The 24,466-nt window shown below is 44.5% G+C and overlaps 1 protein-coding gene across 10 annotated transcripts; it reads right to left on the bottom strand.

Annotated features, from left to right (window-relative positions):
• Window positions 1–44: 44 nt before the first annotated feature.
• On the bottom strand, window positions 45–23,910 carry si:ch211-200p22.4 (phosphatidylinositol-binding clathrin assembly protein). Of its 10 annotated transcripts, none has more exons than XM_049745895.1 (21): window positions 22,823–23,910; window positions 16,910–17,052; window positions 13,483–13,558; window positions 13,293–13,395; window positions 12,822–12,915; window positions 12,634–12,745; window positions 12,385–12,491; window positions 11,302–11,343; window positions 10,449–10,469; window positions 9,442–9,527; window positions 9,248–9,371; window positions 8,482–8,621; window positions 7,679–7,779; window positions 7,096–7,203; window positions 5,020–5,163; window positions 4,909–4,939; window positions 4,714–4,846; window positions 4,338–4,361; window positions 3,870–3,926; window positions 3,686–3,802; window positions 45–3,547 (listed from the first exon to the last, which is right to left on the bottom strand). In XM_049745895.1, the coding sequence occupies exons 1-21, from the start codon at window positions 22,950–22,952 to the stop codon at window positions 3,533–3,535; spliced, it is 1,908 nt and encodes a 635-aa protein (XP_049601852.1). In that variant the 5' UTR covers window positions 22,953–23,910; the 3' UTR covers window positions 45–3,532. The 10 variants fall into 10 exon arrangements, with proteins under 10 accessions (XP_049601852.1, XP_049601859.1, XP_049601888.1 ...); XM_049745902.1 differs by having other exon boundaries at window positions 5,020–5,160; XM_049745931.2 differs by lacking the exon at window positions 4,338–4,361.
• Window positions 23,911–24,466: the final 556 nt, after the last annotated feature.

The raw sequence follows: 24,466 nt of genomic DNA, 5'->3' as shown, positions 1-24,466 counted from the left end.
TCTTTTAATTGCGTGTGATGCTGCTACAAGATGACAAGACACGCTTCTAGTAATGGAAAATGACTTTATTTCTTCCAAAAAGACAGAAAAACCAATCCTCTGAATAAACAAATATACTGCTGTAAAATAAAAGCCTGTGATTTTTGTCGTTTTACCTTTCCATGCTCGATACGATCCATATAATTCTGCATTAAATAAATAGAAATCATGTACAAAGAGACAAGATTCAAAAGTGGCACCAGCTCAAAAAGCGTTTGGCATCACTGTATGACAGCGGGAAGGGGTACATGAGCAGTAATATTACATCTGTGCTGATATCTTTCATTATTAACTCAATTTCGAAATAGCATAAATGAACATAATGCAGGTTATGATGATTACAAAAATGCCACCACTTTTCCAGATTTTTTTTTTTTTTCATAAAGCTGCAATACATGAAGTGAACGTTAGGTGGCAGCAGAATCACAACAAAATTGACAACGTAACATCTTTGGGGACACTTTGCTGCTGTGGCTCAACTACAACAGAGGAGTGAGCCCAACGGAAAAAAAGAAAAAAAAATCACAAGGAAGAGGGGGGGGGGGGGGGGGGGGTCAGAATCCATGTGGGAACTGTGGTAAAAGTCAATGATGGTCACCGTCACTTGCTTTTGAGAAAAAAAAAACAATTCAATGCTACAACCATGCACTCACTCACTGATTTGAACATTAGTTTCAAGGCTCGTCCGTGTTTTTCTTCCCTGCTCCCAGGAAGCAACCGGTCGGTACTAAACACGAAATCGAGCCGAAAAGCAGAGCCCGCATGAACTCACCAATCATTAACGGCAAAATCAAAGTCTTTGGGGGACAAAGGAGAGCTTGTCACAACACGCAGGAATGGGCACCATGCAGGGGAAATTCGAAATATAAAACTAGAGACGTGACAGTAGTTACCATAAGGAACAGGTCTGAGAGGTTTTATGTGGTTTTTAGGGGAGGGGGGCGAGAAAAAAAAAAAAAAAAAACATTCTGCTGCTGAATTTCTGGTGTCCAAGCGGGAACGCAAAAGCTAAACGTGCCTTTCGGATGCTACAGGGAAAGGAATCCGGTCGATGAAAGGAAATTAAATGCCAACGGTTGTCAATGTTGCTTGTTTTGGAGAGCTACACACACACACACGGAGACACACACACACACCCACACACACAGCAAGATGTGCTCAAGCTGCCAGCGTGACTACACCCTTGACAGCAACATGCGGGGAAAAAAGTGCTGAGTAGGGATGTCCCGATCACATAATTTTTTTTACCCCCCCATTCGAGTCACTTGATTTCTAGTATCGGTCGATACCGAGTGTGATCCGATACTAATGTAGTATACGGTACAGGATTTCTATCCTAAAGGACGTTTGATTTCACCAAACATTTACATTTGAATTTAGAACAGTTATTCGCTTGTCGCAAAATAATTTACGCAAGTTAGACGGTTTCAATACGTCACATTTGCTAATCTGTCGGTGGCTCTTTCCATATTGATTTAGTAGAATTTTTCGGATTGTCCAGACAGTTGGCTACGAAACAAAAATGTTTCCACATCTCAGTTCCTGCCTTATTTTTCTAATCCCTTTCTTTCCGGTACTAAAAATCCGGAAACATTACTCTGTGTAATCCAAAACCCAACTATTGCTTTTCCATTTGGCAAGATCTTTGTCGCTTTGTGACCTTTAAAATTCATGAAAAAAAAAATATAGCTGACAGTGATCAGCTGTAAATGATCGCCCCCCCCCCCCCCGTTTCCCGATTGGATCGGGACAACTTTTGGCACCCGGTTTACGTGATTTTAGAGATGTGGCGTCGGCTGCTGACACGCTTCAGAGGCACACGCATGAAACAGACTTGAAAAGCAAATGAGGCAAGAGCGCTAAGCCGAACAACACGATAAAAAGCGACACACACCGAGAAAGCGAAAAAGGACGAGGCAGGAAATCTACGGCAAGGGTTTGCGTCTACGAGGAATCTAAGGCTAACACAAGACTGTGACGAGAAGCGTTCAAGAGCGATATCTATACAAGAGCGATGGCCGAGACGAGCATCATTTGCGTTTACGAATCTACACACGGCAAAAGAGTGACGAGGCAGCGTTCGCGAGACAGAAGCACAACAGGTCGAGTCAAAACACTTGAATGGGGAGGGGGCGGGGCTTTGCGTAGAAAAAGTCCAACGTTCAAACGGCAGGAACGTTTTGTAACCTGCTAAAGTGGCTGGTGTGTTTACACAAACTGCAAAACTTTTTTTTTTTTTGACACCAGAAAGTCGGCTCGACGGCTGCGGGCGGCTTGGTCACATCAGTGCAAAACCCGGCGTGTGCATTTTGCCACAAAACTAAGCGCAAGTATCTTTAACGTGGTGTGACTTTGAGAATTAGCCCTCGGTGAAAAACGGACAGAATGACAAGACCGACGACAAATCAGACAAATGATTGCGATGGAATGCTTTGGGTGACCTTTTGGCACGAGACACAACATAGACAACCGGAATCAGTGCAATTGAAGTGATTGAAAATATGTGATGGAAACAACACAGACGGGGCACAGCACAACAAAGAAACACACCGCCTCTATTAGCAATTACAAGGGTACGCATAGTGAGGCTAGCGGCACCCAAAAAAAAAAATTAAATGAAGGGGAGCCACCATCATTGTTGCACACCGAAAGTGAATGGCGCCTCTGACGGATGAAGATAATAGAAAAAAAAAGCTCGCTACTGCTCAGGGCGACTAAAATAAATGTCAAGAGACAAAAGGGAACTAGCTGCGAGCAATATGCGAGCAGGTCATTTCAACATTTATTTGATGTCCTACTAGCGCGCTGTTACTTGTCGGACAATTTAGTGGACTACAAGAGCTTTTAGAGAACTTCCAAAAGCTGCGTACTGATTCTTATCTTATTAAATCATCGATTAGGGAATTTTTAAAAATGATTCAGGCACGCAGGAATCTATTGCCCGCCATGCTAGCATGCTAACAGAACTCGGGCCGGCGTTTGTGTCTGGTAGGGTGGCTTGAATATGAAAAAAAAAAAAAAAAGACCACAATCACAAATGGGCATGAGGGAGCAGTTTCACAAGAAGATGCTTGTCTGAAGCAGCTGCGCACGCTCAACTCACACACGCACTCACACACACACAGACGTAGCCAAAAGGGGACAAAATAGCACCAGTATGAAATAAAGCTAATGTGGCAGCAGAGACCCTCACTTCAGTCACATGCATTCTCCGTATCATTGCCAATCTGGCACTCTCGTCTCTCGCAGCTTCAAACATCCAGCAATGCAGCTACCCTTGCACGCGCACACACACACTCACACACAAACGCTTCAGACAACAGCAGCCTCATCAACTTGTTTCGGGGGGGGGGGGGGGGCATCGGTTGCGTCTCAGTCTTTGTCCTTTTGGCTTAATCAAATAATCGTTCCTCTTGTGTGTGTGTGTGTGTTGTCTTCTTTGTGTTTGTCGCTTTTGGCACACGACTCACCCCCCCCCCCGCCTGTCACGTGATCACATAAACTGCATCTGAATAAAGACAGAAAAATTGTCGGGATTAAGTGACAGCAAGAAAACAAAATGCGAAAGAACTTACACCCCAAATTCCTTCTGAAAATGTGAAAATGTGTTTTCCACTTTCCGCGGTAGAACATTTTACAATCTCACCTGGGCGCCAGGCATGGCTGCAAAGGGGTTGGTGGGTCTGAGGACAGGCTGGTTGTACATCATCGGCTGAGGAGCCATAACTGGTACCCCGCCCACCTGACCCATCTGGGGGGGGACCTACACAAAGACAACAGTCACAAATTGTCAAATCTGTCGGAAAAAAAAAACAACTCTTTGCTCTCACCATTCCATACACAGGCACTTGCGGTGTCGTCATGGGGAAAGCCAGGGGAGCAGGAGCCTTGAAGGGAATGGGAAATGAATCAGAACTGCTTGAGGAGGAGAAAAAAAACAAAACAATCGAGGCCGATGACAACATACCAGAGCACCTCGGAGAATTTAACGGCGTTTATGAGCTTTAGTGCGCGGAAAAATTGCTGGCTGTAGTATGACTTGTTTACACGGGAAGCAATAAAAGTAATTCCCAGTCGAGTGAACGCATAAGGAGCAAATCTTTAATGCGGGCGAAGTGCATACGCAGTGGGATGAATTACAATTAAGCTTGCTCCCGAGGCGCACCCCCGGTTTAGCAAAAGTGGGAATTGATGCTCCAACATGGCGGAAGCAACAGGTAGGTAAGGGATCATTTGCCTTCCAGTGTCAGGAGAGATCGACAGCATAAGAAAAGGTGGCGTCGTGGCGATGTACTTACATAACTAGTATAGAACATTCCGTTCTGCGACAGGATGCAACAGGAAAAAGAGACAAAAGACAGCAAAATGAGTAGACGGATAAACAGAAAGCGGGAGGGACAAGGAGTGGGGGGGGGACTGAAAGGTAAGCGAATGAGAACTAAAGTGAAGGGTCAAAAGTGGATGATGAAAAAAAATCATCGCAAGCAGATGACAAAGCAAAACTGAGCCGTGATGAATGCGAGACAAGCAAAGGAGGGAAAGGAAGACGAGGGGATGCTGCTGCAAAACAGCCGGAAGAAGTGCTTGGTGGGAAATGCTGACTCAAGAGGAAAAAAAAAAAAAGGATGACAAACGCGGTTCGTGACGATTGTCACGACGCTTCATGCGTCTTACCACGTGTGGCACAGGCATGGGTGGCGGGACCATGGGGGCCGGGCTCCACTGGGTGGTAGACATGGTCTTGTTCTGCCAGTTTTGCCCTCCTGTCAGTTTCTTCTCCCCCTGCTGGTTCCACTGCATCTCCGACCTGGAGGGGCAGCAGGAGTTAGATGTTTAGCTCCATGTTTAGGTTGAATGTACCAGACTTACTTCTTCGATGGAGTTCCACCAAACTGTAGATCTGAGTAAAAGAAGAAGACTCAGATTAACACCAACGACTGAGCAGATAGCGACTTGTCGCGGAGAACGAGTTGGACTCACTGCCTACAAGGTTGGCCAGGGAGGAGTCCAGGTCATTGGCCAGCAGCTTTCCTCCAGACTGGAAGACCACTTGAGGCGGGAGAGAATGGGCCGCGTGTACAGGAACCGTCGGCTTCAGCAGATCTCCCAAGGTGTCAAAACCTGCTGGGGTCGAGACAAACCGATGTTAGGAGAAAAATTGTTTCAGAGAAGTTGATCAGATCTGGAAGTAGCACCAAAACTCCAGTTCCAAAGCTGGAGGGCAGGCACTGAAAATTGTTAGCGTATTTGTGAGGGTGGACTAATAGTGATTTTGTCAATGTGTCGCCGGCGGGCGCAAATGGCAGCAAGCAATTTGGCGTGATGGCGCGTGAGCGTAGGTGGCCGGGTTAACGACTTCCCATGTCAGCATTCATTCCAGCTAATGAGTCAGTAATAGCGCCCGGGCCGGCGCCGCCGCAACCCAGAAGGCGTCGTGACGATAGCGCGGCGAAGGGACAACGAGGCTCAAATGAATGTGGAAAATGCCACAACAGGCTGAGGGATGACCACGCTGACCTCGTGAAACGTAGAGGGTGCAGAAAAAGAAAGGAAGGGATCATATTAGTGCGGAAGTGCTTTGTAGCTCTGACAGCCGTGCTGACACAAGACATCCAGCGCACACGGTTTTCCTGCTAGACGTGCAGATGGAAGCCCGGGAGGGAGGGGCACATATGTGGGGGAAAAAATGTGTGAGAGGTAAAACTACAACAGTAGTTTGATGTAGTTTGTAATTCCCACAATGTCAAATTTGTCATCTTGTAGAGGAGATAAAAAAAACTCAGTGAAATCAGCTCAATACAACTGAATTATGAGTGTGGAGGAGACAGGAAAAAAAAAAAAAGAAAAATCCCTCTCAGAAGATCAAATAGCGCAGAGGGCAGTGATGGAACACGGCGTCTTCTATTGGAATAGCAAACACGGGGAGAACAAAAGACAGCTTTCAGAGGACGTGACGTGGAGAGTACACGCTTGGAAAAAAAAAAAAAAAAAAATCAAGGGGAAGAGCAGATGGAAGCGAGTTGCCTGGGTGATTCTTTGCAAAGTGTGACGGGGCGGGCAAATTGAAGGCTGCTGTTCAAGCAACGGGCGGAATAAAATGGAGACAAAGCGAGGAGGCAGATACCTGCAGATACACGGGGACACAAAGAGACACACAGCGAAGAAGAAGAAAAAAAAAAAAACTGTGGTGAGATGCGGCCAGTCAAGCAGATGTGTTGGCAGTCAGAAAGGCGTTTTTTCTTTTTTTCTTCATGTATTGCTTAAATGGAGGGAGAAGGTGAAGAGCAGCACAACACAAGAATCACAAGGAAGGAGGACCAAGGAAGCATTCAAAATCAACACGGCTACTTGAAAATCGTTTTTCCATCTTGTTTTTATTTTAGCGTAAACCTAACCTTTAAGAGTAGGACCTGATTGATCCATATATTTTCCATGTATTTAAGGAATACAAGGTTGTGGTATAGAATTGTGTGTGCTAAATATTGAGATTAATCAACAAAAAATAAATAAATTGCAATTTCAATATTGGGAAGGGGGGACACAACCTTAGAGAAAATATGTGAAAAGGTTCGAGGGTTTTAAAATTGGGAGCGACGTTTTCAATCACCTTTATAATTTTGGTTCCACGTTAGGAAAAAACAAAAAGGGGGGACACATTAAGTGTGACACGCATCAGTGGCTGGTGTGAAACAGCTGTCTGCTTAATGCAAAGCCAACTTCCCGTTCGTGATGTTGATGGATGAGAGCTGTCAGAGTGGAGATGCACTAGAAAATAATTGCAGCCTGATTGCAAGTGAACAGGAAGGAGATGTTGTTGAGCAGGTGTAGAGTGGGAGAGAAAAATAAATAAATCAAAGCCCCGTATATCAATTGCCTTATCTGCATTTTGAACACGCAAATGTTCAAGGCAAGAAGGAAAGGTAACAAAGCCACGCCCACTGCCGAACAGCAGCCACAAGTTGCAAGAACGAGTGTTAATCAAAAGCCACTTTGGCGCTGCCCGCAAAGCCAGAAAAAAAAAAAAAAAAGTTTTAGTCGTCCAGTACAAGACGTTACCGGCTGCTGGCTGTGTTCCGTCGTTAGCGGGCGCCGCCTTATTCCCAAACACGGCATCGAAATCTACAGTCATGGCGGCGGGGGCGTTGTGTGGCTGGCTCTCCAGTCCTGAGGGATGTAGGTCCGTTATTAAAGGTGCTGCTCTCGTTTGGGAACACGTGGACACACATCATAGGAGTCGGCCGCTAATTGTCAACAGAAGAATTTTTTTTGGGGGTGGGGCTTGAGGGGCCCCCTTCTCATTACTCAACCAGATAGTCGAGCGAGCTCCTCGTTACAACTAACCTTTCGGGAAATTGAGCAGGAGCTTCGTGAAGCTCGCATTGCGTAAAGGTCAACAGACATATATATGAAGACATTTCAGAGTCGACGCTGACGGTAAAGCTACTTGTGTGAACGTAGCGGAGCCGGAGGGGGAGGGGGGGTCAAACGAGACAAAAGATGGCAAAATGGCGGGCGGGTGGTGATAGCGATGAACATGTGGATAGATGGAACCACTCGTACTTGCTTATCTGTCTGAAGCAGTTCCTCTGAACATATCTTTGTGTGTGTGTGTGTGTGTGTGTGTGTGTGTGTGTCGCACCTCCCCAGGCACTGTTGGCAGAGGAGATGGAAGGCGTGCAGTGCACGGCAGGGATGAAGGCTGGCTGGAGATCAAACAAGTCGCTGTTCAGGTTGGGCACACTGAGGAGTCGGCGGGAAAGAAGAAAGTCGTGAGAAAATAAGACCGTGTTAGGCGGGCTACTGATAAGGAAATTGGACTAAAGGATGATTAAAAATAGAGGCCAGGATAATGGAACGATGAATGGAAAAGGGGTGCGGGGTGAGGCGCGGCCAAAAAGATCAAGATACGTAAACTAAAAGGGCCCCAGATTACAATCTGACGTTAATAATTAGTCGCGAAAGCGCGGCTAAAAACTTCAAAGTTGTCACAGATAAGGAGAAAATTCAAAGCCCAGTGTCCAAATAGCGATTTCGCTCCTCGGGCTCACGTCAGGGTGGCGATACCACCAGATGCCACAAGGTGGCACTACAAAGCTCCTCAACTCACTTCAACATTGTTCCTCGCTGTTTTGCCTTCTAAAGGTGCTTAATACCTTACTTTTAAATTTACTGATTACTTAATTTGTAGTGAGATTACTTTAGTTACTGCGTACGGACATATATGGGGGGGGGGGGGGGGGGAACCGTAATTGAAAAATACGATTCCGATTCATGTCACTCACTTTCGGTATTATCTAGCGAATCGTGTAAGCGGAATCGTCGTTAGATTACTTCACAGAGAAACGTACGACTTCAGAGTCGTAGAAAAATGTCAGTAACGCGTCACTCTCAAACGTGCTAGATCCTTGATATACCAATGACGCCAAAGCACTACTTGTCTACCTGTTGGTCGAGAGCGTGGAGCCAAACAACTCCGGCGTCGGCGCGATGTGGTTGTTGTTGTTGTGAGCGCTGCCTATCGATTGGTTGCTGGGGGAGGCAGAGGGCGGAGTTTGCAAGCTGATCTCTTTCAGACGCTGATCCTGGGAGGGGAGGGGGTGGGGAAGCAAGAGCATTGACACTTTAAATAAATTCTGCAACTTTTAAGGTTGGCACCAAGGACACATCAATAGTGTAATAAAGGCCAGCTGAGCCGAATCGATGCAGATTAATAAACAGTACATGTCCTTTGCTCCGGAATTAAGATGAGCAAACGTTACATGACTGAAATAAGAAAAGAGCATGCTGGGAACATGATTGCATCCTCAGGCTCACTCTCACACACGTTCCTTACATTTATATTGGATGACATTTTTTTTTTTGACAGCTTCTATTTCCTCTTTTACGATGTCTTAAAATAACGTCTACATTCTTTACTGTCTTGACATTTTTTTTTTTCAATGCAAGAAAATATTTCATTGACTTCCAGCGCCATCCCAACTCTCAAAGGAAGCAGGATTTTATTTCTAAAGTTGAGATGAGAGCACTCACACAAGACGGGAAAGTGACTTTAAAAAAAAAATATATATATATCTGCCTCAGCCAAGCGGGAGACCTCTTCATTTACATCCCAACCGTGCGGCAAGGAATAAACGCAAAAGGCTACCATGGCTTCAGAAACTCCAATTAAACTTTTCCAATTAAACCCAAACGAAAAAACAAGAGTTACCTTAAGAGCTTGTAGTCTGGCCTGCTCTTCCTCCAGAGCCAGCTGCTTCTCCTTCTCATCCATCCGGGCGAAGGACATGTCGGTGGAGGCCAGACACGAGACGGCGCTGGACAGGGTGGACGCTCTGCGAGACGAAAGTCGCACAAAATGGAGCTCAGATGAAGATGATCCGCTGTCATCTTCAGAATCCTCACCTGGTGTCTGCATTCAGCTCCTTGGTCTTCTTGCCCTCCAGGGAGGCCAGGTGCTGCTCCAGGGCCTCCAGGAGGCTGCTAGGGGCCTTGAGACACAACGACGTGGGGGCAGTTAGGACGATAAACAACTTGGGCCTCGGATGTCTCGCAGGAAGGTTACGGAGGGCATTAGGCAGTAAAAGGTAGCCATGGCAACATGCAGCAAAAGATGAGCAGAGTAGCATTACAAAGCTTTCAAACAACAAGCGAGAAAACAGGTAAAGAAGAAGGGGTCATGCGGTTTCAGGTTTCAAAATTTTTTTGGGGAGGGGGGGGCAGCACGCCGAAGAGAGCAATTTCCTCGGCAGTGAAAATATGACAACGTCACCGTCCGCAAGAATGCGCGCACGCACACACATCTGGAAGTATTTTGTCTTGGGAGCTCCAGACAGAAGAAGAGGACCTTGTAAGCCGAGTCAATATTGGCTGAGTTGCGTTCGCAGTTGGTGTCGCGTTTAAACATTCATGATTTGGTTCGTCTTGTTTGCCACTCATCTTTTTGATCGCCTGCATAATCATGATTACACGGGAAAATCTCAGGTCACGATTAAAAGCGACTCTCCGGAGATGTCTCGCCTGGTGGCGACGAGAAAGGGAGTGAATTCCGATGAAACCCGGCGGAGGGAAAGTCATGCAGATGAAGACGTGGTGAATTCTCATTTTCTATTCATGAAGTTTCTTGGCCTTTCGCTCGTGGCGGCGGAGAAGGCCAAAAGCAATCTGCACCGGTCGGCCAGGCGCATATCGTAAGCAAGGCAGCGAGCCAGCCCGGCCGTATGTGTGTGTGTGTGTGTGTGTGTGTGTGTGTGTGTGTGTGTGTGTGTGTGTGTGTGTGTGTGTGTGTGTGTGTGTGCATGCGTCGGCGCGTGTCACATCACACGTTTTAAGAAAAGACGGTCTTGCGTGCAGGAGTGTCGAAACGGGTGGGAAGGGAGAAGTAACGCATAGGTATGCAAGCCACCACCTACAATGTATGATCCTTTTGTTTTCTGCGACACAGGAGATGAAAAGAAGAAAAAATAAAAACACAGTTTGTCACAGACACTTCTGATGAGTTTTGTTAGACCTGATTTTTTTTTTTTTTTGGGTGGGGGGGGTGAATTTGTGTTACTTTGGCCCTTTATCAGGTGTTAAAATTATAGATGTTTGATACCACTTTTTTCCATCAGATTGTACTCACCACTTTTCACAAATAAAATATCATTAACACAACCTAGTGAACAAAGACTTGTGTTTCTAAAGCAGATGATGAGTCGCAAACCACTGCAGTATAGCGCCAACTAATGCCGAGGAGGACTTAACGTCAGCTTTCGTTTGCCTTAAGTATCGCTGCTTGGTATCGGCCGTCTCGACGAGTCACACCGTAAAATAAAGCTGGCTATTGTAGTTAAAATCAACCCCAAAGCTGAAGCCTGACAGCAACGTTGACCAAGAAACAGCAATCGATGTCTTTTCGGTTCATTGGTGCGGCTAATATACACAACGTAAGATGCTTTAAGGCTTTTTATGATTGCACGTCGGAACAATCTGCAGTTGCTGATGGTGCAGTGTTCCGGCCGAGCTATGCCTGCTACCGGATCTGTTAAAAAAAAAAAAAAGTGGGAGCTAGCCTTCCTCCCAACAACAAAATGAGTGTTGGTAATCCCAAATAATAAGAAGTGAGTGGAGCGTGAACAGGAGAGATTTTCGGTGAGTGTGAAAATTGACAGGTAAGTCGAATGAGGCGAGTCCATGAATGGAAACGTGAGTGTTGGGACAGAAAAGGGAGAAAGAGAGGTGGCAGCGGAGAAGAAAAGGAAAGGAGGTGAGATGTACACTGACCTGCGAGAGATCGGGGATGTCACCCTGATCTATTCCAACTTCCTGTCGTAGAAAACAAACAAAAAAAAGATAGGGAGCAAGGTGGGGGGGTGAGGGGAATGGAGGAAAAAGGGGGCGGGGTCCATGTGAGAAAAATTGTTTTTCATGCGCAAAAAAAAAAAAAAAGGACGACAGCAGAAATCAACAAATCAAGAATTTGTGACGGCACACTGAGCGGTTGATTGGTGACGGATGGCCAATGCGAGGTGGAGGATGGCATGTGATGAATCGTCTTGAGATCACGACACATTGATAGGAAAATAAAAAAAGAAAGGGACACCGACAGCAAATCCATCGGCAGCGGCTCGGACAGATAAGTGGACTCTTAAGACACAGATATATATATATATATATATATAAAAAAAAAAGGACGAGGTCAAGAACTCTTAAACAAGTCACCATCGGGGCTTCCACATCACTTGGGTGCAGCCTCCAAAGCAGCTCTTACATCTAGAAAAGTAAAAACTGAGCTCTCATTTAGGTCAAGCATTAACAAGGAACAACAATTGGACTGATCCGTTTGTCATTTTTGGAACATCTGCAGCCGACATCCCAAAAAAAATGCTGCGTTTATTACTGGCCAAAACGTATTTGGTCGCTTTGAACTTTTCATTTTCAAGATGTGAACCTCCCTGAAGTAATAATCAAGTTGACGAACGGCGTTCATCCGGAAAATATAAATTTTCCTGGAGACATTTGCAACTTGGAACAAATCATCCGTTTCCTCAAATTTAAATATGTAACCAAAGTTCCTTTTACATCATTTTTTTTAATGAGCCATGGGGAAAAAAAAAAAAAAAAAAAAGTTTATCCAGGAGGCTCCTTGATTATTTCGACTACGGGATTCGTTGGAGCGGGGGCGGACGTTATGGCCGCTGACTCGCTCGGTTTCACGTCTGTTTGGGGAACGAAGGAGAGGCGGAAAAACAAGAGGGATGATTCGCGGGCATTGGGCGACAGAGGGCCGTGAGGGCATCCATCTTTGTCAGGATAAAGCACAGAGGGGGACATTAAAAGCCAGACGCCGAGTGTGTTTGCGCATACCTCAGCGACTTTGAGGAACTCCGACAGCTTGGTCATCCGGTAGAGAAACTTCTTGTAGATATCCAGAGCGTCTTTACACTGGTTCTTCTTCATGTCAAAGTATTTCTCTGCAGCAGGAGCCAGAAAGGAAAGGGGAGGGGGGGAGACAGATGAGAAGCACTCAATGCGTTTTGAAACCTATGCCGCTGCCATGGCAACCGGCTCTGTCTTCGATCATGAGAGCGCTTAAGTCAAGGTGAGTGCGGGTACCCAAAAGGTTGATGACCCCTTCGTTGTAAGCGGCAAACAGCCTGATGGAGTCTTTAAAGAGCAGCATGAAGGCAGAGTTGATCACGCCGTTAGTCAGTTCGTTTGGGTTGGCCTGCGGGAAAAAAAAAAAAAAAGGGAGGGGGTGGGAGATTGTCGAAACATCACCTCTCTCACACGTACACACATACCTGGAAATCCAACAGAGCGTCCAGTTGGTTCTGAATTATAGGCAGCGTCTTAATCAGTTTTTCCGTGTTCATGGTCCGCATCACACCGTCGGTCCTGCACAAAAGACGAATGTTTGTGTGCAAATTAGGAAAAACCTCGCACAATGAATACATAATGAGCATCCGCCCAGCCATGTGTGCTTTGCAAGCTCATTTGAAATTCCGAAAAAGAAATTACGCCGGCATTGAAGCAGAAGAACTACAGTAGCTCACGTTGACGTGATTACGGTATTCACATCAAGTCACCGGATAGTGGAAAATGAATGTGAAATTGAACGCGTCGTTCTTAACGACATGCTTGAGCTGTCAAATTATCTGCTCCGAGTGGCTGGTTGTTGGAAAATATCCCAGCGGGCTTTTTCACGGCACACTAAAGTGCGCTTCGACGTCGGCTCGAACGATAATGAGCTCAGGTCATTTTGCATGGTCTACCCTCTCTTCATCTTGGTGAAGTCCACAGCCACGAGTCTGTAGGACATGGCCTTCTCGTTCAGGTAACGGCTGTATCTTCGAATGAAGGTCGACATGTCGTAACCTGGGAGGGAAGCAAGCGAGGGAAATATACTAAGTGGGCTGCTTGAATGATTTTCATTCATTAGCGAAGACGCCAGCGGAAACTTACCTTGCAGGGCTCCCTTATCCAGGAAGTTGGTGAGGTTAAACAAGGTGTTTCTGGAGGCCAGGTACTGGATGAAACGCTGAAAAGGACAAAAATAGTATTAATAAAATAAAAAGCTGAAAAAGACATTTAATGCAGGATAAATATTTTAAAAAAAACCACAATATTTTGATTTTTATTTGTTTCAATCTTGTCACTGAATATTTGCCTATTTTTGAGCTAATAATAGTAAAAAGGGAAATTACTCAATCAAGTGAATTTCTCAACTCCTCTTCCACTGTCATCACATCTGTATTTGTGAATGCACGCATCAATGGAGCTCCACATTCGAACATCTCCATCGAACCCACTTCAAATATTCGGGAGCTTTGCCACTTTGCCGGTACCCGTTTTGGCCGCGTGGACAAACGCGTCTGCTTCCAGACGTACGTGTTGGATTGAAATCGTTTCCAGAGGCGTTGGAACTGCTTAAAGAGGCATTCATTGGTTTCTTTTTCCTTTTTTTTAGGGTGTTGCCTGCACACTAAGGCTTTGAGGCGAGAAACGGCAACCATGTGAGGATAGAAACTGTTTTCATCGCGGACAATATGCATCAGATTTATTCTGGCAGTTTAAAGCGCAAAATGTTGCTACTCAATGTGAATCCATTTTAGTGCTGGATACACATTTGCCAAGTAGCTTTAAAATATTCAACTCAAAATGTTTTTCTTCTCCTCATCACGACACGGCGAGACACTCCCCCCCAAAAAATCTTTAAACAAATACTGTGAGGTAACTGCTCGGAAAAATTCACTTTGCTAGTTTGGTTGTTGTTAAAGGAGACGAGATGAAGCAAAGCAGCTAATATGTCAGGTTCAATTACGCGGAGGTCGAGCTAATTACAGGACTTAAACCGGAAAGAAAGGTGAAGACAAAAGAATTCTCCCGACTGCATTCCGCAAGAAAGGCTTGTTGTAATAGATGACCAGACGCATTCCGGGGAGGGAAACGCCATCATTTCACGGAACATTAAACAGTCCCGGAGACCCGCCGCAAATACTGCAGCCGGAGTATGCATTGGGAATTTCATTAAGCCACCACAGCCTCACGATAAAAATGATTTAAAATTGAAACAGTTTGGCTGGAACCGCATGAGCTGGTTGGCGCTGGCAGAAATGCGAGCATGTATGCAAGCCAGATTTTTTTTTTTTTTTGCCTTCAAAATGATATCTCGGGATAGATAAACACAGCTCTAATCAACTGTCGGAGTTGATTGTGATGTCAGTGAAGGCATCGTAGCTGATGGATGACCTTAAGACAGGCAGAGCTCACATTTGGTACAAAAGCTCGTCGCCTTTCAGAAATCTTTTCTACAGCGCCTTGAGAAATGAGTTCTATTTTTGTTCTCGGTAAAAGGAAACCCAGCATGCTATAATGAGGCATTTTATAAAAACATACTGCGATGAGATTTTTACTACAGGCTGCCGAAGAGGATAAAGAATATATGCGTGCGAGCGTGGCTACATTGTCCGTCAAAAAGCAATCGGTTAGCTGTCTCGTGTCAGGATTGACTTTATCTGTATCGGACTGACTGGATAAGCATCCTCCTTGTGATATCGTGAAAACGGCGAGCGCTATTTAAAAGTGCCTTTTCGAGTGGATCATTTTCCAGTCGAAAAGGTCACGGCTGCTAATTTTCCAGACAAAAACAATGACTGTTACAAAAGGCAAAATGAGTGCCTGAGTTTTACCTTAAACAGAATTAAAGTCACAAAAGAAACAAAGCAAAAAAAAAAAAAATGTAGAAAAGGTCAATTATAGTTCTTTCTCCTTCCATAAAGCCAAGTGCTAAATGTGAGCTCCCATTCATTTGTGTTTCTATTATGGTGGCGAGCGGTTCCCTCCAGCAGAACATGGGCTGGAACTGATTGAGTGGAAATTAGCTCTCACAGTCATTGTTTGGAACTTCCTGCTGGACTGTTTTTGATCCTTTTTTGCACAAAGGCGCACGCTGATATGGCTCGACGACAAGCCTCGGCTAAGCCCTTGGCGATTTTGTCTTTTATGGACGTACAGTGAAACCGAGACAGTATTTCATTATAATTTACAATATTTATATGATATACAATATAACTTATATAAATATTATATTATAATAATAATATATTAATATTATATAATATTTACAATTATTAGAAATTAAATAATGTTTTCACGTAGGGGTGTGCTGACTTTTGTTGCTTTAGATCAGGGGTGTCAAACTCATTTTTTTTGGCGGGCCGCATTGTAGTCATAGCTTCTTTCGGAGGGCCGTTATGACTATCAACGATGTCTAGCAAATCATGTTTTCAATTAAAATTGAAAACCCTTCTTGACTTTACACAATGCCAAGCCAGAGTTGCGCGGTCTATTGACCCCAATTCCGCGGCTTGTAATTTTACGGCCGGATTTCTTTCAGCTGTGACGTAAAATGGATGGTCCGGCCATGGGGGAGAGGGACACCTGGCCTCCGAGCTGGCGTCAGCACAACCGTCCCGACGGGCCTGATGAATGCACGCTCGGCGATAACGTGCGACCGACAAAGTTGCCGGCGCTCCTTGTGATTACGCCGCCAATAATTGAATTAAAAAAAGATTGCGCGTCCAAAAAATTCAACACAACTGAATGTTATTGTCAGTCAAAACGAGTCAGATAAGGCAACCCATTGGGGGAAGACGTGTCGAGAAATCCCCGCAGCTCGGCGCTGACCTACTTAGCGGCGCTTTGGTTGAAGAAAAAATGTTGCACGAATTTGAACAGCTTGTGCAAACATTTAACACAACGATGTGATGAACTAGTGTCTCCGGATGGTATTTATAGTCTTGACTTGAGGGACGACCCCGAGGGTGCTATTTGATTGGACGGCTGATTCGGGGCATCTGCTGAAACAACTTTAATGCGAGAGAGCTCAATAAGATAACGATTGCTTGATATTACAAAACAAGAGCGAAATCTCACACCGAGTTCTTCCGCTTTTTAGAGAACGTTGACGCAATAACCGATAAAAAGGAACTTCCTGTCAAAAGATCCGCGGAGAGAAAAAAAAAAAAAGGTCTTTTTGATTGCCATATTTTCCATCTTGACTGTTCGGTTTCTTTTGTTAACGCTGACCGAGTAAAATTGACCACACCTCCCGAAAAAATCTTATTTTCATTCTTGTCTGAAACCACAACTTGGTCTTTCAAATTACATACTGTCAAACACGTGATTTTATCTCCACCAAAACGTGATTCCAAACATACCAAAGCTGCTTGGAATACAATTGTTGGACTCAAAAAAGCTTTTAGATGTCACTCCTGTTTAATCCGTCTATGAATTTCGTCAATGTTTGACCCTGAGCGGCAAAAAATGCGGCATTAAAAAAATATGAGAATGTGTCATTAAGCTGCGTGTGTGTGTGTGTGTGTCCTACCTCGTTGCCATACATCATGATGTGGTGCGTGGTGATAAGGGCCTTAAAGACCACCACCCAGCTGGAGTTGGCCGTGCGTTCGAACAGCGTGTCCGCCAACTGGGGAATGTTGACGTTCATCTCATTGGTGCAGTGGATCAAATCTGTTCACAACAACAGCAGCAAACAAAGAGGTCAGGAAGAAAAAACAAAAAACAGACACATAACTAGAGGCTGAGGGAGATGTTTTGAGAACATAAAAAAGAACATATCAGCAGAATTGATGAAAATGGTCATCAATCATGAAATGTGGTGAGAACAGATAGCTGCATTTTGCCTTTGGTCCCAGGAGACTCCGCCTCCTTATGAGCAGCCAGTTCCTACACCTGGCAACAGCGGAAAGAGCTTCTCGGGGAGGGGGCGTCCCGTCGGCTACTTCATCATCATAATCGCCCACATGCTTCATTCGCCTCGACTCGGCCCATTCTCCCCGTATCCTTCACTTGCACGTAACGGCGGCGTCTGCATTGTATAAGATGACACCTCTCCCGCCGCCTGCCTCGGCGGGCGATTTAGCCGATACAAACGAGGCATATTGCGGCTCATTTAGAAGAGCTGAATCACAATCTAAATGACGGGAGTGTTTGGTGAGTCACATTGTCCGTAACAAATGGCTTAGAAACGGACTACTCGGAATATAAATTAGCATCGCACGATTTAACTGTCATGAAAAAAAGTAACTTGTCGTCAAAAGCAATATCATATTATTTTTTTAGAAAAAAAATCTCTTTCCAAATCAGTGTGAATTATTTTGTGATTAGTGAGACAAGGCAATAAGTAAATATTGTTTGCAGCGCAGTCGAGAGCACAGTTGCCTAGCAATAATCGTTTAAAATGCAATCGAATAAGAATATGACACACTGTTTACGTGCTTGTATTCACACACATACTAGAGGTGTCAAAATTAATCGATTCATCAAAAAAAAAAAAAGATTATCAAATTAATCAGCTCGTATTTTAATAATCGAGTAATCGTTTAAGGACATTTTTTAACTAAAGCTTGTTCAAATATTTAGATTTCAGCGCTCAAGAGACAATTCTTATTCTTATTTCTGTAGTCCTTCATAAAAAAAGCAGACTGATTTATCTTTTGTGCTTGATTAAAATATGACATTTGCAAAGATCTGCTTTTACTTTGGGGGAAAAATGACCATCAATCCGTGGTGTCGTCAAGATTGCTTAGCTGTTTAGTTGTTTTTGACGCCAAATAAACAAAAATAATTGGTTAATAAACAATAATTGGGGAAAATTTGATTATTTGATAGAATAATCGATTTAAAAAAAAAAACTCAATAGTGACAGCCCTAATATATACAATACGTGGTGTTAAAAATGTTGAATAATTTTGTTCAAAGCATTTTAAAATATTCCAAATTTATTTACTTTAGTTAACATAATCAAAAATATATTTTAAATGAAATTAAATGAATTTAAACTTGTTTTGTCAGCTATTATTTTCTTTCAGTACCGTATTAAGGTACTTCATTCCGAATCACAGGCAGAGTTTTGATGCTGTGCCAAGAAAAATATTATTTACCAACGTCATCTTAACCCCCGGAAGACAATGGCTTCTTCTTTTCTAGCTAACTTGTGTTTTTTTCTTCAGTCTGGAAGCAGGAGGGACGGCTTATTAGGTCTTGTTGCTTGCGCACGAGTGTGATCATGTAAAGAGGCAACATGTGCTGACTTAATCAGGCCGAGTGGAAAGCACGAGGTGCCGCTGATCCCGGAGCTGAGCCAGAGAGATGGCGAGGGAGGAAGCGCCGAGACCGAGTGCGTCGCAAACAAAGACGAGAGAACTTGAACGGCGGACGCAAAATGAAAAACGTGAGCACATAAAAGGAAAGGCGATAAGGAGGATAAAGAGGCGAGCAGCTCAATAATCATAAATAAGATCCTTTCCGACGCCAATCCTGCTCTGACCTGGCAACCGGGATAAACCACCCGGAGATGCGGTCGAGATTGTGATTCGATTCCTAACGAGATGTGAGGGCCATTGTTATCGCTCATCTTTGACCTTGGTGGCCTTTGATTGCGACACAATAGACCAGAGACTTCCTGGCACTAAGTGACACGTGTTTATGTGTGCGGGTCAGCTCCTCTCCGAATCAAGTGGTACTACCAAAGTTCCCGACTATCAGATTCACCTAATCTTATGACTGAGACCATTTTGAGATTTTTCGTCCAATCGCAGAATCTTCAAATACTCTCTCGGGTGCACAGTGGAGGGTGAAGAGCTTCCATCTGCTAAGAATTAACACCTGGCAGCCTCTGCACCTTGCCCGGCACTCGGCTCCCCCCCATCGCTCGGGTAGACTGAAGGGAGCGCTTTTATTCATCCGGTCGTCTTGACAGTAAGGACTGAAGTGGTGTGAAGAAGGGTGAGGCCGCTGTGAAGCTGAGAAAACCCACTGCAGTCTTTTTTTTTTTTTTTTTGCCGCACACACAAAGACACCGAGCGATTTTTCTGCTGCATCCAATTGCTTCCATGTCAGGTTTGAGGAGAGAAGCCTTTTCATGGAGAGGAACAACAGATGAAGAGGGTTAAAATGGGAGCATATTTGTTTAGAGTCAGGTAGACGGACAGATGGAAAGGGGGGGGGGGGGGTTATGAAATGAACACGAAAGGAAGGTAAGGCAGTGTCACCAAAAGTTTGCCTATTAATAGACGAGTTGGAGCGCTGTTGTTTTAATTCCACCCAGGAGGACTTGAACAAAAAGCAAGTTCTCGTCACAGATATAAATACCGACTCCCTCTTGCGTCGGGGCTTCTTTCTGTATGATCAACCGGAGTGCGTCACAGCATCCAGCCGACGACGCCATGCGCATAGGTAGAATCGAGCCAACGAAATAAGCAGCGGAGCCCCGAGAGAACGCGGCTATAAATACCCGAACGGAACTATGGAATATTTGCAAACATAGCGAGAGCCAAGCCCGCATGTGTGATGTATATGAGGCGATCCAAATAACTTGGACTTCCAGTTGACTGAAACTGGCACAGCGAGCAAGCCCTTTCCGGGCCGGGAGTCGAAAGTGGGCCTATCTTTAGTCCGCAGCCAGGGAGGGGCAAGCCCTGCTCTGTTTGGATAGCATTCAACTCACCTCAAGTAGCAAGCTAGCTTAATGATGTCTATCAGGGATGGCAATCTATGCAAAATGGGCGGACAAAACTGTATACAAACTGTATGCCAGGAAGTCATGTATTGTGTGATTTAAAAAAAAAAAAAAATTTTTAGCAAAGTAACGGTTGTTTGAAAGATGATAATCACCGTAATAGCCATGCTAATTCGCCCTAGCTCGTAAATTGTGTTTCACGTGCTATGTTAGCATTAACCTGATAAAATTGTGTTTCTGTGCAATTGGATCGAACATTTAAATAATGTTTCATTCATTTTCTTGTTTATCATTCACTGCCATCCCTGCAAAAAATGGATCTTAGAGGTCAATAGAGGTCAATGAACGTTACTGTCTAAAAAGTAAAACATCAACCGCGAGTGGTAAATCGTTCAAATATTTTTCAAAGATCAACAAACCTTGTGCCTCAATTTCCCAAACAAGCCACACAAACAGATCGGCGACAGCTGCTAGCTCTTTCAAGGTTTGCTTTTGTGAATCTTCCGACTTAATAAGTGTTAGCTCGGAGTGAAGCGCCGCTAAAGCCTTTAGCACGCCATTATCGTCCACTTTCCCTTGACAAAATCTCCAAGAGCGACGACTGACTGGAATACTTTAAAAAGGTCTTTTGCACAATCCGAGCTAGCAAAGTTAGCCTCCAAAGTTAAAGATGTTGTGAACAAACCTGCAATATTGCTACCATGATCCCCATTGAGGTTCCCTCGCCAACTTAGTCCATTTACCGCCAGCCGACTGCCTACGTTGCTGCCATGACAACAGAGTGCTGGTGGAAGGAAAACCAGCCTTGACTTTAAATGTCACAATTCTTCTGTAACCGCTGTGAGATGGCGAAACCACGGCTCACAACAACAATTTAGCTGCTCCTCAGACGACGGACACGATGCAGTTCACCCTCCTCCGGAGTCTTGTTGACTTTTATAGAGTTCACGTGATGGAGGGACTTGCCACTGACATCCAACCGGCGATTAGTTAAAGTGATGGACAATCGGGAATTCAACTATTTATACGTATACTCGGGGAACGACATCCAACGTGTATTTTTTTTTAATACAATGCAAAAAGCTAATTTGCATAAAAATGACCATTCAGGGATGACACAAAACTGCTGAAGAACATTAAATATAATAATTCATTTTGTACTTATTTTTCTTCACCCAAACAACTCATTCAAAAGGTTAATATCGTATTATTGAGGTACTCCGTGAAAAAATATGATGTGAAAGTTGTCCGATTGGGTGGTCAGTGCAAAAGACAACTTTTAACTTCGAGGTGAAGGCCTGAGAACCGAATACAGCACATAGTCCGCTACCGGGGGACACGAGGTGGACTTTCCCAAATGGTGTCGAGAAGTGGCTTCAAATTGTTCCTCTTTCACAAGTGGTGAATGAATGTCACACTTACTGCCGGTTGCTGCTCTTGAAAGGCTTCTGGCGGAGACGCAAATATGCCAGTGAGATCATTCCCAGCTTACCGTCAGATTTTTTTTTTTTTTTTTTTAGCCCAGGGAACAAAAGTTTGTCTCTGTGAATGGAAGCTACACAAATATTTGCTTTCTCCAATTTTTTGAAGCATCACGGCTGCACTGTGTGGGCAAATTTCTTTGTTTCATTTCCTCTCACCACTTTTCAGGAAAACCACATCCTGCCACTAGTTCCTTAAACGCGCTAGCTACGTGATAACTCCGTCAAAGCTCTGCGGAGGTCAACGGCGGGCTGTCACTGCGCTCAAGGTGTTTATTGTCAGTGTGGCCCGGCAACCACATCTCAGGAGGTGCAAGTTTTGACGGACCAACCTGGCGGCACTGGCGACATCGATCTGGATGTTTTTTTTGTCTTCTCGCCAGACTCTCGTCACTTGGCGAGAGCGGCAATGCAGTTGACACAGAGTTTGTCGCACTCACAGAGAAATCAATTGCGGACAATTATTAAGCTGAAGGTGGCGTTTTGGCTGCAAAGGTCGGGACAGGTTCAGACAGGACTTCCATTTGACACTGCAACACTTCTCCCTTCTCTGCATTATGTTGATGAAGTTAAACTATGACAGTATTTTTTGTTCTTGGCTGCTTGTTGTGTTTATTTTAGTCAGGTTGTTGGGGAAATTCAAAAATCATGTAAAAATTTACTGTCCCCCCCCCCCTTGTAGTCAATTTTAAATGGCTTTTTTTGTATCAATGTGAAGTGGCTGCCATCTTTGTAGAATTTTCTACAACCTCAAATCCTTTGTGAATAAATTCACCAAAAAAAGCAATCAATTTGTGCTATTTCAGTCAAGTTTGTGACATTTCTGATTAAATTTCGGTCCCTACAAACTTATTGGTGGATATTTTAAATTGAAACTTGCCATCATTACAGTTTCAATGTTTCATTCCAATTCGAAGGTATTTTTTGACCGGATTTTCAGTAGTAAGAAAACTTTTTTCCTCCATCCACATATAGTTCAACTCTTTGAGAGCCCATCATTTAATTTTCAAAATTCCTGTTACTCTGTACTCTGGTTGAACCAGTTTGACCAACTGCCATTTTTGAGAAATCTTATCAGATTGTCATGTCACTTTTACAATATAATTCAAGTCAGAGTGACAACTTGAAGCAAGCACACTTGACCTCTAATGTTGTCCTACAGTAAGTCGGATTTTCATCGTGTGGGTTGGAATTTACTTCCCAACTTTCTGAATGGAAAGCAGCGACCTCGCCAGAGCTGATGATTTGTGATGATGACTAGAAGAGGAGATGCACTCACAGTCAAGATGTTTCTTCTTGGGTCCGCTCACTTCGTGCGTGGTGGCCTTGCACACCGCCTTACTGATCGCCGATCCGGTCATGCTGTGCTGAGCTGCAGCGATCCGGTCGGTGATCGATTGGCCAGACATGACGTCTCCTCGGTTTTTCTTCTGTGCCTTTCTGCACTGGTTCAGCTCAAACCCCAAAAAAAGAAAAAGAAAAAGAAAAAAAGGCGCACAACGATCCTATCAGTGGGTCGACTCCCGGCGGCGGGGGGATACTTGAACGTGACTTCGCTGTTAAGTCAACGGTGAAGGCTTTTTTTTTTTTTTTTTTTTTTGAAGGGGTGGTGTTGGTGATGTTCTGCTTTCTCTAAACCTACGACACTATTCTAAGCTAGTCTGTGTTAGCTCATGTTTCCGCTGCGATCCTCCAGCCAAAAGAGAGTCCCGCTGTGGGATTTGCCACCAGTGGAAATAACTTTGTGGGCATAAATAAACATAGCTTACTGACCGCTATGTCGCACGGACGATGTTATGGTTTCACGCTGGACACCTTAGGGGGGGAAACGTGAACAATCCGTGTGAAATCGCCTCCAAGAAAAGAAAAGAAAAAAAAAAACACAGTCGCCCTCTGCAGATCTTTTTTTAGTTCCTCCTTCTTCCACGTCAACTTGTTAGCTCGTTAGCTTCTAAAAGTGCAAGTCAACTTCTTCTTCGGGCAAAAGATGTCAAACAGAACGGACAAGGGCATTGCTAGAACTTGTAAAAATCACACGGAGGGGGGGAAGGGGGGGCACGCGGTGACAGGTGATGTCTCAGTCGGGGGGAGTGGGCGCGAGGGGCGGAGGGTGTTAGCCGAAAAAAAGAGGCTACCGACATTAGCTTGGAAAAAGAGTTGAACCGGCCGAGAGGTTAAGTTATAAAAAATGACAACCGCTGGTCCTTCGTAGCTCGCCTTGGCTTTCTTTTCGCGCTGTCCACGTTATTGACTATCGCTGTCCCGCAACGTGGAGCGTCTCGACGTGGGGTTGTTCGGAGACGCGGCAGGAAAGCCTGTGAACGGCTGCTTCAGTCTCCGCCGGACAAAATGGCAGCGTAAAAAATCAGCTGATCTCACAACTGAGATGCCTTCAGGGACGAAACATAAACTCGGAATTACTATAAACCACAGAAAAAAATGTGATTGGCAATACATTAGAAAGCGCCGCCATTTAATTCCAGCATACATTACAAGGCAAACATACAGTCTATTAAATCTGAGACAAAATTAGTCCGACTGTTATTCATAAAAATGTCTGGTAAAGGAAAATCTCCCTTGTCCGACAGCACTTAAACGTCCCAAAGACTACTTGCTTAGTGTGAAGTCCACGGTGAGTGCAGTGGTGCAGCTTTTTAATTGGATTTATTTTACATTATATTGTTTTTATTTATTAAACCTCATTGCAAAACATCCTGCATCGCCGAGCAAACGCCATTCACGTCATTTTTGATGACGGGATGCGCACAATTTTAGAGACGGCGTCGAATGGTTGCCCCTCAAACGCCCCGTGTCCTCATTTGACTCCGGATTGTACGGAACACGATGTACTGCAGTACCAATTGTGGAGACTTTCACGTCCAGAGCAGAAAATGGACATTTTTTGTACGTGTAAAATCATTTT

The sequence above is a fragment of the Syngnathus scovelli genome, chromosome 1, assembly GCF_024217435.2.
Source record: "Syngnathus scovelli strain Florida chromosome 1, RoL_Ssco_1.2, whole genome shotgun sequence".
In the NCBI taxonomy this organism is placed as follows: domain Eukaryota; kingdom Metazoa; phylum Chordata; class Actinopteri; order Syngnathiformes; family Syngnathidae; genus Syngnathus; species Syngnathus scovelli.
The sequence above is the reverse complement of the archived record's forward strand: the minus strand, read 5'-3'. Positions and strand labels throughout refer to the sequence as shown.